The 14,346-nt window shown below is 38.8% G+C and overlaps 1 protein-coding gene across 1 annotated transcript; it reads right to left on the bottom strand.

Annotated features, from left to right (window-relative positions):
* Positions 1-137: 137 nt before the first annotated feature.
* SMIM8 (small integral membrane protein 8) lies at positions 138-11,075 on the bottom strand. Its single transcript, XM_047733818.1, has 3 exons — positions 10,982-11,075; positions 2,649-2,809; positions 138-583 (listed from the first exon to the last, which is right to left on the bottom strand). Exons 2-3 carry the CDS (start codon positions 2,781-2,783, stop codon positions 425-427), a joined length of 294 nt encoding a protein of 97 aa, XP_047589774.1. The 5' UTR covers positions 2,784-2,809; positions 10,982-11,075; the 3' UTR covers positions 138-424.
* Between the last annotated feature and the right edge of the window lie 3,271 nt (positions 11,076-14,346).

The following is a 14,346-nucleotide window of genomic DNA, read 5'->3' as shown; positions in this document are numbered from 1 at the left end:
TTCTTTCTTTTTCATAAATACAGACAGGTTCTGTGCCAAGAAGAAAATGATCATTGCCTTTGCAAATAGCAAAACAAAACCCTCACAGCAGTTGCAAATACACAATTCACCTTAAAATATTAAAAATACCCTGCAAATCTGACAGCACTGGGTACTTTTATTATACAGAACTTAATAATTAACAAAACGACTTCCATTCTCCTGGCACTTTGATACGAGGACTTAATAAAAGAACAATATTGAAAAGCTCCCTCTATGGAAAAAGAATGAGGTAAGGAATACAGCCTTAAGGCCTGGCTGTAACTGCTACCTTCTTTCCTCATCAACACGTTCTAGAACAAGAAGCTGATACTATGCACTCACAGTCTCTCCTTCAAAGATTTCAGAGACTTTTATGAAGTTCCATCTTCAGTATCCAGCACTATTAATCCCATTTAGATGTTCTCCTCCTCATGTAACTGTGTCCCTCACTATCAATAGCTTCATATAGGTCCTTGGTATTCTCTTGTGTTGCATGTAGATAACCAATATACGCCACGCAAAGTGAAAGGGTTATCAATCCGAAAGCCATTACGGGTTTGTTCTGCCAAAGAAAAAAAATGATAAATCCTCATTAAGACTAATAATTTGAGGAGACCCAAATCCATTGCACTTTCCTCTTGACATACCAAGTCTTTATTACCACACTAGCACTGCTATGGTCTTTTCCCTTATAACAGTTTACCCAGTTCCTTATCCAATCAACTTAGCTCCTGATAATTCAGAGATTAGAAAAGACTCCTGCTCTCCTCTCCAGTCTTTCTCCTGTGTACAGCCTGATCTCAGGCCTCCACCTTCAGGATGGTGGTGTCTGGGAGAGAGGCTAGGGAAATGAAGCACAGAAATGAGTCTGGTGCTCAGAGTTTTCACTGTTATCTGGGTGACATGAAGAAGTTCCTTACGTGCCTCAACCCAAGCTTCCCACTGGCAAACCTTCAATTACTTAATCTTGTTAGGAAGTGAGGAATGAAGTATATATGCTATTCTTCTTGCCTAAGTTCACGGATAACTAACAAAAAGCCCTTCATTTTCATGTCATATATTTAGTGCAGTAAAAATGACAGTGTATACACTCTTCTCTGGGAACTTACTCTATAACCTCAAGAAATTTAGTGATTGGGGCAGATACTATGCTGTTATAATAATCTTGATTAACTGCTGAAAAATCCAAGAACCTAAGAGACAAAGTGATATAACTTTGAAATTGGAAAAAAAAAAATAGGAAAAGATGTTTACGACTCCGCAGAAATGTTTTGTCCTGTCAAGAGTATAACTCAATGGGTATTGTAGAGGGCACGGATTGCATGGAGCACTGGGTGTGGTACAAAAATAATGAATATTGTTATGCTGAAAAAATAAAAAAATTTAAAAAAAAAAGAGTATAACTCAAATCTTCCTTTTTGTGTTCACACTCAACAAATTAACGTTTCTTAAGATCAGTGTGAGTGCACAGTAGTGATACAAGTTTAAATTAGTATTCTCTGCTTCTGTCACATCTGTTGTATTACTATTTCAAATCTTAATCATCAAAAGAATAAAGGTCAAACTTTTCCACTTGGATGGACACATAAGAGCCATAAGCTCAAAGAGGTTTGAATCTACAACTCTTGAAATGCACTTGGCAATTAAAATAACACATTTGGGGACGCCTGGGTGGCTCAGTTGGTTGAGCAGCTGCCTTCGGCTCAGGTCATGATCCCAGCGTCCTGGGATCGAGTCCCGCATCGGGCTCCTTGCTTGGCAGCGAGCCTGCTTCTCCCTCTGCCTCTGCCTGCCACTCTGTCTGCCTGTGCTCACTCTCGCTTCTCTCTCTATGACAAATAAATAAATAAAATCTTTAAAAAAAAAATAAAATAAAATAACACATTTGTTCAAAGGTTTTACAAAATTCTACCTTGACTTAATGATCTGATTGTTAAACTGACCTATTTAACTTTAAAACAGTTTACACTGGCAACTATGTTATTAATATTCTAACCAAATTCAATATATTTAAGTATATTATATAATATTTGATTTTATTTAATTTATTTTTACATAAATTTCTATTTATGTAAAAATAAAACTGGTCAAATATATTCAATAATTTGCAACAAGAATATAAATGATTAGCTAACTCCCTTACATTGTATGTTTAAAACTTTTCATGATATTTGCAATATCCCTTAAGTAAAAATAATACAATTAAAGCTGGAATTGTAGTAAGAATGATCAGATATTCATTTTGTTTTGTTTCAATGGAAGATCTTATTTACTCAATAATACCTGATCAAACAACAAATATTTCTTCAGTGCAAAAAATATTTCAAATTAGTGCAACCATTAAAATAAAATCTTAAATAGGAATTTGAGAAGTTGATCTTTTAATGTGCAACTATATTGTTAAAGTTCTCAAATACCCTTAAAATAATTAGCTTTATATGTGTATTTAGAGAAATAGCATTTAAAGTTTTCCTTCCACCTGCTTTTATTCAGTGAACTCTTACTAGTCAACACAAAATTTTCATGAGAAAATGAAAACTTGCTATTTCATGATAAAATAAAAACTTTCTATTTCTGATAGCCTAGTTAAACTGAACATAATGACTTATCCTGGATATATTTCTTACAGGCTTAATGAAGAGCTCTGGATTCACAGCTCGAAATAAGGTTGTTGTACGGACCCCTCTGAGCCCTGGGTTTCTAAAGTCTTTCTCTTTGGATGGTTCCTCTTTAAAGCCAGGAGACTCCGGTGCTGAAGACATCTTCTTGACTAATGATGATTTATTACCTAAAAATAAGATAAGAGACCTTTTTTTCCCCTTCATGACCATTTTTTTATAATGTTCTTTAAAAAAATCATTCTGTACTCATTGATTTTCTTGAATCCCAGTCCAGTTATATGCAAAGTGATTGCCAATTATTTTATTACTTTGTATAACATGTACTTTGTAAACAGTGCTTTAAATTTTGTTTGGTAAAACAGTTATTTAATATTTCACCTCTTAGAACAAACTGGTGAAATGGGAAAAAGTTGTTTTACTACTTTCACCGAAGCCTTGGTCTGAGTCACCTTGTACTTGTTATATGAAAGGGGTACTAAGGGAAGGAGGGGGCAGGGAGTAATTCATACCCTTCTTTATTTCCTCCCATTTTCACTATTGCTCACCTTGAAACAGCTGAAGGGCTGCTAGCATTCCTCAGTTTCTCCCACAGCTTCCCCCCTGGCCTGTGCTAAGTGTCTGCTGGCCTACCCAAGCATGAGTACCAAGCAGTAAGGGCAGGTAGTTACTTTCACTCTTTGTTGTGTGTCAGTGACTCTCTGGGAAGGACTGCTCTGCTATCTTCTCATCTGAATATCCTTTTTCCTCTTAATCACTCTAACTCTGTGTCTTTTTGCTTCCAGTTCTCCCAGCTGGAGTGTCAACATTTTGTGAATATTCTCTTCTAGATACCATTAGGCAAAAGCTTAATTCTTATCATTCCTGCCATCTAATGCTGGGGAGGGGTGATGGAGAGTCGGAAGGGAAAAGGTAGCAAAGAGAGCTTCCAAAGGCTGAAATTATGACAATATTAATAAAATTCTCTGGGGAAATGCTGTAACCCTACCATACAGTAAATGACAAGAGTCAAACATTCACATTTAAACGTTCTTTGGGGCTTTGTTCATGTAAGAATTCTTCAAGTCTTCCATTTAATTGACTTTATAAAAGCAATATTTTTGTACCTTTATTAATTATGGAGAAAATTAGGAGTTCAGTTTTTTTCTATTTTCTTAAAAAAAAAAAAGATTTTATTTATTTGAGAGAGAGAGAGAGAGAGATCGAGAGCATGAGTGGAAGGAGAGAGGCAGAGGGTGAAGTAGACTCTCCATTGAGCGGGGAGCCGGACAAGAGGCTTGATCCCAGAACCCTGAGATGATGACCTGAACCGAAGGCAGATGCTTAACCAACTGAGCACCCAGGCACTCCAGGAGTTGTTGTTTTTTCTTTTTTTTCCCAAAACTGTTTTTTGTCGAAGTGATTACTTCATTTATACCACTTAGTTGGATAAACACCTTGTCAGAAACACTTACTCGAAGGAAAAGGATTCTCAATGCTCCCTATACTTGCCAGGGCTTCTGAAATGTTCTGTTCCCTGTTCCATCATCCACCAGAGGTTACGGTTGCCACTGTCATTATCAATATCATCATCATCATCACTTTCTGGCTCCAGTCTGACATTAGTTAGCACTCCTATAGCAACTTTTGGATTTGCTAACTCTTGGAAAATAGTTAATCTACTATCTCTAGCCACAAAGCCTTTAAAATCAAACTGGTTTGGGAGACTTAGAGAGCTGGCAATTAAGTACCAGAGTATTTCAAATACCACCCTTGGTTTGCAGTCTTCCAGGTTGACCTCAGGGGTTCCACAGCAATCATACCTGCCTTCTGCCAAAATTTCACTATGTGGATGGCTTCTACAGACCACCAGATCTCAGCAATCACATTTTCTGTATTCTCTTCACCACTTAAATTTAGAAAGAGTTGTTTCAGCACTGTGCTTTCACTGTGAAAATTATACCCCCATCTTACAGCTTTAGAATGGCTCCATGCAATTCAGTGGGAAAAACTCAATACATGCCTGATCCAAGCATAGGAGTGTGTTGTAGGCAGAGCAACTGTCTGCCAGCAGGAGGATATGGCATTTTGCTCCTTCCATTCTCTGGCCAGCGTTTCCTGGACATTCATTAAATAAACCTCTCATCCTTCAGATGCGTGTGCTGGCTTTGTAATCACAGGGGAACAAATGAGCATTTCTGAAGCACTGAGGATAAACTGACTTGCCAATGACAAGTAGTCTCATGTTTCCATCCAAGATGTGTTACAGCAGAATACAGCAATCATCTAGCTTTGTTTACCTCTTCTGCAAGAATACAGCAATCATCTAGCTTTGTTTACTTCTTCTGCAAAGTCCACCTTGGCCATGAGGTATATGACGTAGCAACTCATAAAACACAATTCATCAGCATTTCAAACATCATTCAAACTGTAACTAGCAATTGTTTTTTTAAGTTTCTCCTGTATGCAAGTTACTCATTTTCTCCACTAGGACACTGTTTTTTATTTTGTTTTGTTTTGTTTTTCCCACTACAGACAACTTATGAAACAATTCCTTAAGATGCCTGAAATTTGTTCAGCCAGAATACACTGGCTTGAAACTCATCATGCCCAAGGCTGGCAAAAAATACACTGCTTTCTGCTGACCAAGAGGTCTACTTATGTGCCTGTGTCCTGCACTAACTTTAAAAAAAAAAATTTAAGCTTATTTATTTTAAGTAATTTTAAGTAATCGCTATACCCAACATGGGGCTCAAACTTACAACCCTAAGATCAAGAGTTGCCTGCTCTTCTGTATGAGCCAGCCAGGTGCCCCATCCTGAACTAACTTCTTGATATCACACAAAAATAGCTTTAATAGGGACCTGGCATTTGCTTCTACTTTAGGCCCAGGATCCCTTTTATATAATCTATTGATTTATATAATCTATTGAACAATACTTTAACTTCCTCTTCATCTACGGCCTAATCTTTCCCAAATGTCAACAAAATGGGGAAGGGATGGTAAATTCCTTTGCTACTCCTCCTTACTTATGGCAACAACCTACTCCTATTGCTTTCATTTCATTCTATGAAAACTGCTGGCATTTCATCTTTCTCTCTCAGCCATGAGAGCAGCGTAGATGGAATGTACCATTAATGCATTTGGAATTTAAGTGACAAATGCTGGTCACCAGATGCCTAAGCTAAGTTCCAGTAATGTTTCTACTTAAGTTAATAACATGATTAACTGTAACACTGGGAAAGAAAATTTAAAAAGAAGCAATCATTTAAGTGGAAGCAATATTATAGAATATAAATCAGCTCTGCCCATTAAAAGAAATGTGAGGCAGGAAATAGTTAACACAACAGCCACTTTAAGACTAAATCACAGCCTGCATATACTGCTAATTGAAACTGGGGCATTAGATAAAAATACTAGGAAGGCCTGAAAAAGCAAATACACAAAGGTCATTCATTCTAACCATAAACTGACAAAGTGGCATTTTCCTTCAATTATTGAGAAACTGCTGCATGTAATTAAAACAAAGATATCCAGTAGACTATGGTTTAAAATTGTTCACTGGGAAGAAAAACAAGGTAACGGGGAAGGTGGGTACAGAGGGCACACACTGTAAAGCACAGAAGGGTCCTCAGACCACCGTTAACCACTTACATTCTGTGCTGATAAAAATGTGCCAAGAACTGAGGATGGTTAATGCAATCCTTACCTCAAATCCAAAAACAAGAGAGGGAGAAAGAGACATTTCACTATTTTACAATCAAAGGATTGCAAAAAAAATTTTTAAATCAAATCAAAGGGATCTTCAATGTTGAAATTCAACCTATATGAAATGTCTGTAAAAAGTATGGGTTAAGAGTATTCTAACATGGGACGCCTGGGTGGCTCAGTGGGTTAAAGCCTCTGCCTTCGGCTTAGGTCATGATCCCAGAGTTCTGGGATCAAGTCCTGAATTGGGCTCTCTGCTCAGCAGGGAGCCTGCTTCCCCCACTCGCTCTGCCTGCCTCTCTGCCTACTTATGATCTCTCTCTCTCTCTGTCAAATAAATAAATAAAATTTTTTTTTAAAAAGAGTGTTCTAACATGAATTGTAATGACTTAATTTTTTTTTTTTTTTAAGTAGGCTCCACACCCAGGAGGAAGCCCAATGCAAGGAGCCCAACCCCCAGTGTGGGGAGCCCAACTCGGGACTTGAACTCATAACCCTGAGATCAAGACCTGAGCTGAGATCAAGAATTGAACATATAACTGACATATAAGGCGTCCCTGTAATGACTTAATTTTATTTGCAAGATTCCTTGGTCTCCTCTTTTCCTTAGCAGAACCTATGTTTTCTTTGTAATGAATGAAGGAAGTAAATAACCAAGGCAGTACTTATTATACTGCTATCTCCAGACATCCATATTCACCTAATAATACACTATTTATTGTAAACTTTTTACCAGAAATGACAAAGAACACCTGAACTGGAAGCTAGCAGAAATGTTTATTAAAGGGACATTTACAAATTAAGGGATTACCTACCACACTATATTTTAAAAGATTTCATATACCACAATTTCCATCATTTGTGGATGGAAAGTATACTTTCTGCAAAGTATAAAAGTAACATTTTCCATTATATATCAGTCTTTTACCAGATATGGCATAAGACGGTTCAATTTTATTGCTGCTTTCTTTTTTTTTTTTTTTTAAGATTTTATTTATTTGAGAGAGAAAGCGAGAAGGGGCGGGAGGAGGATCAGAAGGAGAAGCACAAACAGACTCCTCACTGAGCATAAAGCCTGACTCAGGGTTCAGTCCCACAACCCCAAGATCATGACCTGAGCTGAAATCAAGAGTCGGATGTTCAACTGACTAAGCCACCCTAACTAACTAATAGGGTGCAACTAACATGCACCCTATTGCTGCATGTTAATAAGTCACGGTCACGGTCACTGAGAGGTTATAGCAGTTCTCCCCAAAATTGCATGAATTTGTTTATATAATCTATTGAACAAAGAAATCTTAACATCATTCTATACTTTTTTTTTTTAAAGATTTATTTATTTATTTATTTGACAGAGAGATCACAAGCAGGCAGAGAGGCAGGCAGAGAGAGAGAGGAGGAAGCAGGCTCCCTGCTGAGCAGAGAGCCCGATGCGGGGCTCGATCCCAGGACTCCGAGATCGTGACCTGAGCCGAAGGCAGCGGCTTAACCCACTGAGCCACCCAGGCGCCCTATACTTTTTTTTTTTTTTAAAGATTTTTATTTATTTATTTGACAGAGATATCACAAGTAGGCAGAGAGGCAGGCAGAGAGGCAGACAGAGAGAGAAGGGGAAGCAGGCTCGCCGCCAAGCAGAGAGCCCGATGCGGGGCTCGATCCCAGGACCCTGGGATCATGACCTGAGCCGAAGGCAGAGGCTTTAACCCACTGAGCCACCCAGGCGCCCCTATTCTATACTTTAAATAAAAAAATATAGATTATTGAGTACAAAAAGGGCTTTAGTAGCCGAAAATTTGTTACATATGGGGCACCTGGGTGGCTCAAGCATTAAGTGGCTGCCTTTGCCTCAGGTCATGATCCCAGGGTCCTGAGATTGAGCCCCGCATTGGGCTCCTTGCTCAGTGGGAAGCCTGCTTCTCCCTCTCCCACTCCCCGCTGCTTGTGTTCCCTCTCTTGCTGTTCACTGTGTCTCTCTGTCAAATAAATATTAAGATAAAAAATTGTGTTACATACAACTATAAGAAACAATACAACAAAAAATCTTTTCGTGTAGAAAGTTCTTTTGAATCTCTTCACATGCCTGGCCCACAGAGCTCAGATATATGGCTGGAGCAGAAATTCAACTTGTGTTGGTTGTCTAAGTAAAGTACATAGAGTGCAAAAACTTAGTTGTTTGTTCACAGATGTGTTCACTGTCAAAACTTTTGGGGAAAACAAATATCTACATCAAAAGTAAACTTTAATCTAGAAATAAAGCTATTTTCAAGTGCAGAGCTAATGTAAATTCCACTTTTAAAAGCTGCAGAACTAATCATAAATTCAAAGCAGAGCAATAATCTGACATCACCACTCAAATGCATTGTACCTTAGACAAAAACATCTATTTAACATCTAGCACACTTCCCTTAGAACTTCCTGTCCTCCCATTACTTTGTCCAACTTCTCCCCTCACTCTTTGTTTACCACTGTAAGTAGCAAGCGCTTACTTGTTTGCATATGATACTGGCTAATCTCGACTTACACTTGCTTTCAAGATAGGTTTACTTTTAAGCTAGGGAAAAAACACTCATTTATTGTGTTAAAAAGACACACACACAGTCTGGCAGGGATGACCGAAACCTGGCATTGCACCGCTGCTGGTGAAGCAATTTGGTGATTAGCTTGCGTGTGGGCCCACTTGCAAAATACTCAATAAATTAGGTATCTAAGGGGCCACCCCTGGCTGGTGCAATCTATCCAGGAGCCCCTACTTGTATTTCTTCATTTTTCCATCACTCATTTCTTGTTCCCTTACTGACAAATGATATGAAACTGTCGTTTATACGTTTTTTAAAAACAGTAAGATTTTTCATACCTACCCGTAAATAAAAAGGATCTAAATTCAACTGCATTTACTTCATATGTCCCTCCCCGGTAAAAAGTTCATCTTTTTCTTCTGCCCATCCTCTTGTGAAGGAAATACGTGATTGGAAAAGAAAGCAGCAGAGAGAAAGGATGCCACCTCACACAGCTTCATGAGTGTCATTCACACCTCAAAGTGTGAGTGAGAATGGTGCCCTCCTGGAACTAATGCACAATATGTGAGCCTGTACAACATAGTCCTAGACAGTCAGAACTGGTCATTTTTGGATGATTTTCCCTCCCTTACTAAAATTCTTGCTCAGGCAGATGATCAGAGTGTATTTGGCAACTGATATTGAACAATTCACTGGTAGGACTATATAATGTTGTACATGGAAATTAGACCAAGATAAAAAGACTATGAGTTACTTTAGGGAAAAATTTAATCTTCAGATGTTTTTTAAATCAGCATCTCAACAGAAGATGTCAAAACAAAAATCATCAGAATTATAGAATGTTAGTGAGAACGAACCTTAGCAATAATCAAAGCACCCCCCCCCCGCTTTTTTTTTTTTTTAAGATTTAGAGAATTCTAAAATAGACAAAATATTTTAGTGGAGATATAAAATACACTTTTTTAGTTTCACATACCACACTATCTTAATACTTAAGAAAATTATTTGCAGTCAGAGCACTTCAAAAAGAATTTAAATTAGAATAAACAAGTTTGGGATAGAATCAGACGGCTTTGTGTTTTCAGGGGATTCGGCATAGCCTCAAATTCCTTCCAATTTTGCTATGTATAAGCTGGAGGTCTTGGAAGAGGTGACAACTTCTGCCGGCTTCAGTTTCCACCTAAAAGGGTAATGTTATCTATTGCATAGAACAGTTGTGTAGATTAAGTGAAACAACACTTTTTAAAGGATGTAACAGATGTTCAATAAATGACAGCTATTGTCATGCTTACCATCTAGTCCAATTCCCTTTTTTAAACACAGAAACCTAGACCCAAAGAGACTGTCTTTGCCAATGAGAGTGAGATAACCCAGGTCTCTCAATTTCCAGCCCACCCCTATTCCATTTCACCCCCACTGTACTCTGAAATCGGTAAGTTATCACCAGAATTACAAAACATAAAATTATAATCATTTAAATTTTTAAAATGGATTCTGTATTTGTTGGTTTGATGTTTAAAAAAAAAAAGTTTAAAAAGTTGCCTTTCCATCTCTTGAATTTACTGTACCTGAGTAAGGGAGAAGGTTTTTCACAATGGCTGTTACAATCTGAGGGAGTAGTGCCTTCTACTTCCCTCCCCATATTGTGGTACCTACACTACAGCTGGCTATTACTCAAAGACAGATGCATTTAAAGCCTCCAGAAAAAGAAACTGCACTCAATGAAGTTCCAGACACTGTGGTGGGGAACTGCAAGGGGGAACACGTGACTGAAGGAAAGAGGCACTTCAGGTGAAAACAATCACAACACCTCTTCCCTCTGGTGAGCTGGGACACCAAGAAACTGTCCAGGAAGTGGGAGGGTGCCTGACGTGAGGCTGCTCATGACCAGCACCGAGATCTTGGCACGTGAGGGCCGGGAAACGGGCTCTATGAGGCCAAGGATCCCAAAGACGGTTCAGGGCGCCCACAGAGTGGCGACGGTTCGGGGTGTTGGAGAGAACGCCGTCAGGCCCGACGCACCTGGAAGCGAGGCCCACAGGACGGCCCCCCCGCCAACGTCAGAGACCAGACAGTGGGGGTGAGGGGGGAGGGCACCCTGTTCCCCCGCCGTCGCCCATCACCCGCCCCCCCCTCACCTGCTGCGAGGTCACCCACCCTGCGCGTCCTCTCAGCTCCGCCTCCTCTCCGCGTGCAGGACAGAGCCGCCCAGAGCGCCCATCAGGTTCATTGCCACAGCGGCCCCTACAGCGTGGAGGCTGCAAACGCAGGGGCGCGTGCGTTGCTGGACTCAGGCCTCTGACCGCTCCTTTAGCTCCCAGGTCGTGGCGCCGCCCACGGATTCAGCTGTTGGGAGCTTGCAAGAGGCGTTTTTAGTTTCTCCCTTTACTTTTAGTTTTCAGCCTCCCAGCGTTCGATTTTCGTGTGTCTCTGTTTTATAGAAATACAAGGAGACAACATCTAGAAATAAAAATGTATTTAATGGAAGGGGAAAGCATTCTGAGGCGGGAAAGAAGGCTATCCTCCAGCCCGGATTTTAGAAGCACAGTGGTTCAAATATACAGTTAATACTCTGTCATTCTCTTAGTGTCTTGACATTCCAAGATGCAAGGTGTGTGTAGCCATGGTTGTGATGAGAATAGATAGGGTTGCTGGTTTGTACATACTTTCTTGATGTTAAAGTTTCTTGGTATGCCTGTTGCATTAAAACAAACAAAATAAGGGTCCCCAGGTGGTTCAGTTGGTTGAGGGTCTGACTCCATCGCAGCCCAGGTCTCGATCTCAGGGTCCTAGTTCAAGCCCCATGTTGGGCTCCACACTGGGCCTGGAACCTACTTTAAAAAATGATAATAATTTTTAAAAATGATAAAACAAACCAAATAGAATAGCGGGTGCCCAGATTTGGACATGAATTTGTGTAAAGTTTGGGGAAATGAATTTTGAATTTAAAACTCGTTCATTCAAGCAAAATTAACTTTATATTTGACTTGAGTTTTAATTTCCAGAAGTTCATCAGCATTGTCTATTACTAGACAATTTTCTGACAAACTCAGTTAAATTTTAATTAAAAAGCTGTTTGTGACATGAAAAGGTGCTAATTATCACTAATTATTGAGGAAGTGCAGATCAAAATCACAATGAGATCACCTCACACCTGTTAGAATGGCTATTGAATGGCTATTGTCAAAAAAGACAAGAGGTACATGTTGACAAGGATGTGAACAAAAGGGAATGCTTCTGCACTGTTGGTGGGAATATAAATTGGTGCAGCCACTATGGAAAACAGTATGGAGGTTCCTCAAAAAACTAACAATAGAAATACCATATGATCCAGCAATTCCACTTCTGGACATATATCCAAACTAAATGAAATTACTATCTCAAAAAGAGATCTGCACCCTGTAATGTTCATTTGCAGCATTTTTATAATAGCCAAAATATGGAAACAACCTAAATGTCTGTCAGTGGGTAAATGGATAAAGAAGATGTGGTATATATGTACAATAAATAATTATTCAGCCCTGAGAAAGAAAGACATCTTGCTGTTTGTGACAACATGGATGGATCTTGAGGAAATTATGCTAAGTCCTCAAGCATAGTAAGTCAAATAGAGAAAGACAAATACTATATATCAAGTCCATGCAGAATCTAAAAAAGACAAATTTGTAGAAATAGTGACTAGAATTTCAGTTACCAGGAATTGAGGGCCATTCTAACAGGGAAGATATTGGTCAAAGATTACAAACTTCCAGTTAGAAGGTGAGTAATTTCTGAAGATCTAAAGCACAGCATAGTGATTACAGTTAATAATACTGTATTTCATACCTGCAAGTTGCTAAAAGAGTAGATCTTAAATATCACCAAAAAAATAATAACTAGTTGATACTCTGGTGGTTATCATTTCCAATACATGTGTGTATTAAATCAAGACATTGGACTCCTCAAACTTGCACAATGTTATATGTCATTTATATCTCTGTAAAGCTGGGGTAGAGGGGAAGTCACCCACAAAATCAGGCAAAGGATCTATATACCAAACACAATACCAAACTTCCAGATGATGTTCAGAATTCTCTCAAAGAAAACAAAAAGCTATTTGTGTAGTAGCCACAGAACAACTGAGGGTTACAAAATGTTCTTGTGCTACATTATCGGCATACCCATATTATCTCCTTATCCCTTGGGGTTCTCCTCCCTAATCAGTAAAATATTAAGTATCACTACGGAAACAAAAGTACTTTTACTGTCACAAATTGTGACTGGTGAAAGAATATGAACCTTAAGAAAGTGGTTTAAAAAAGAGCATAAACTAAAAAGAGGTAAAGACAGTAGAGAAAAGCCTAATGGCCTTGCCAATGTCATGGATATGAAAACGATACAAGGGTTGTGAATAAACACAAGTTCTTTCCATTTTATCATGCTTTTAAGAAATTACTTTGAAGAGAGAGGCTGGTCTGAAATCAGCTTTTAAAATCATTTTAAATAGATCCTTCAGTATTTAATGTTTAACAGGAGATTTGGCATTTGCTAGGATTAGAGATTTGATGGGATTTGATAGAGATTTGATGGGATTAGCTGCATAAAACAAAAGTTCATCTGTGTGAAACTGCACTCAAATTTTCAAAATATATATACTTTCATACTTTCATCAGGAGTTCATCAAGTGTGTCCCAGGGACAATACTGGTGGTCTGGGAGCCTTGTCAATGGAATCTCTGATGTGCTGGTTCTTTTCTTTCCAGACATGAAATAATAGTTGGCTTAAAATATTTAATGAAGAAATCATACATTAATTTGTTGGTGTTTTATCAAAAGCAGCATTTGTTTTACTGTTGCTGCTGTTGTTTTTATAAAATAAATGCTGGCTTCTTTTCCTTAGCATTAAGCCAAGCCAAAGGAGGTGACATAATTAATGTGGTCCATGGAATATCTGACTCCATTGAATGAATTATTAACTGACATGCTGGAAAAAAAATTAAGCATTTATGGTATAATACAAGAATAATCCCAATTCTCTGCTCCTCCATACCCTCCCCTTCACTTCTGTGTCCACTCCCACTCTGATTCTGGGGTTGGTCTTGTATCTTATTTTGGTTAATATGATATTAACAAATATGACACCAGCAGAGGCTGAAAAGGTGCTTGAACTGGTGAATATGCCCCAACTAGCCCACCGGAGATGAAAAACACATTGAGCTAAACCAAGTCATCCTCATCATTCCTACTGAGGCCATCCTAGGCTGGCCATCCATCAACTAGCCCCCACACAAGTGAGCAAGCCAGCCAAGATCAGCAAAGCTACCTAGCAAGACCAGACAAGCCTGCAGAGATCAGCTGAACTTAAATAGATGTGTTGGTTGTTGTGTAACTTTATAATGGTTAATTGATACAATGTGGCAATGGATAATTGAAACAATGCCCTCCACTGCAAATTCCCTGAAATCAAAGAGCATTCGATTTGCTTGGAGCTTCAGGAGTAATCCAGTTTCAGTGGAAACTGCAAG

This window comes from Lutra lutra, chromosome 6 (genome assembly GCF_902655055.1).
Source record: "Lutra lutra chromosome 6, mLutLut1.2, whole genome shotgun sequence".
Classification (NCBI taxonomy): domain Eukaryota; kingdom Metazoa; phylum Chordata; class Mammalia; order Carnivora; family Mustelidae; genus Lutra; species Lutra lutra.
This window is presented reverse-complemented; position numbering and strand designations above follow the sequence as displayed.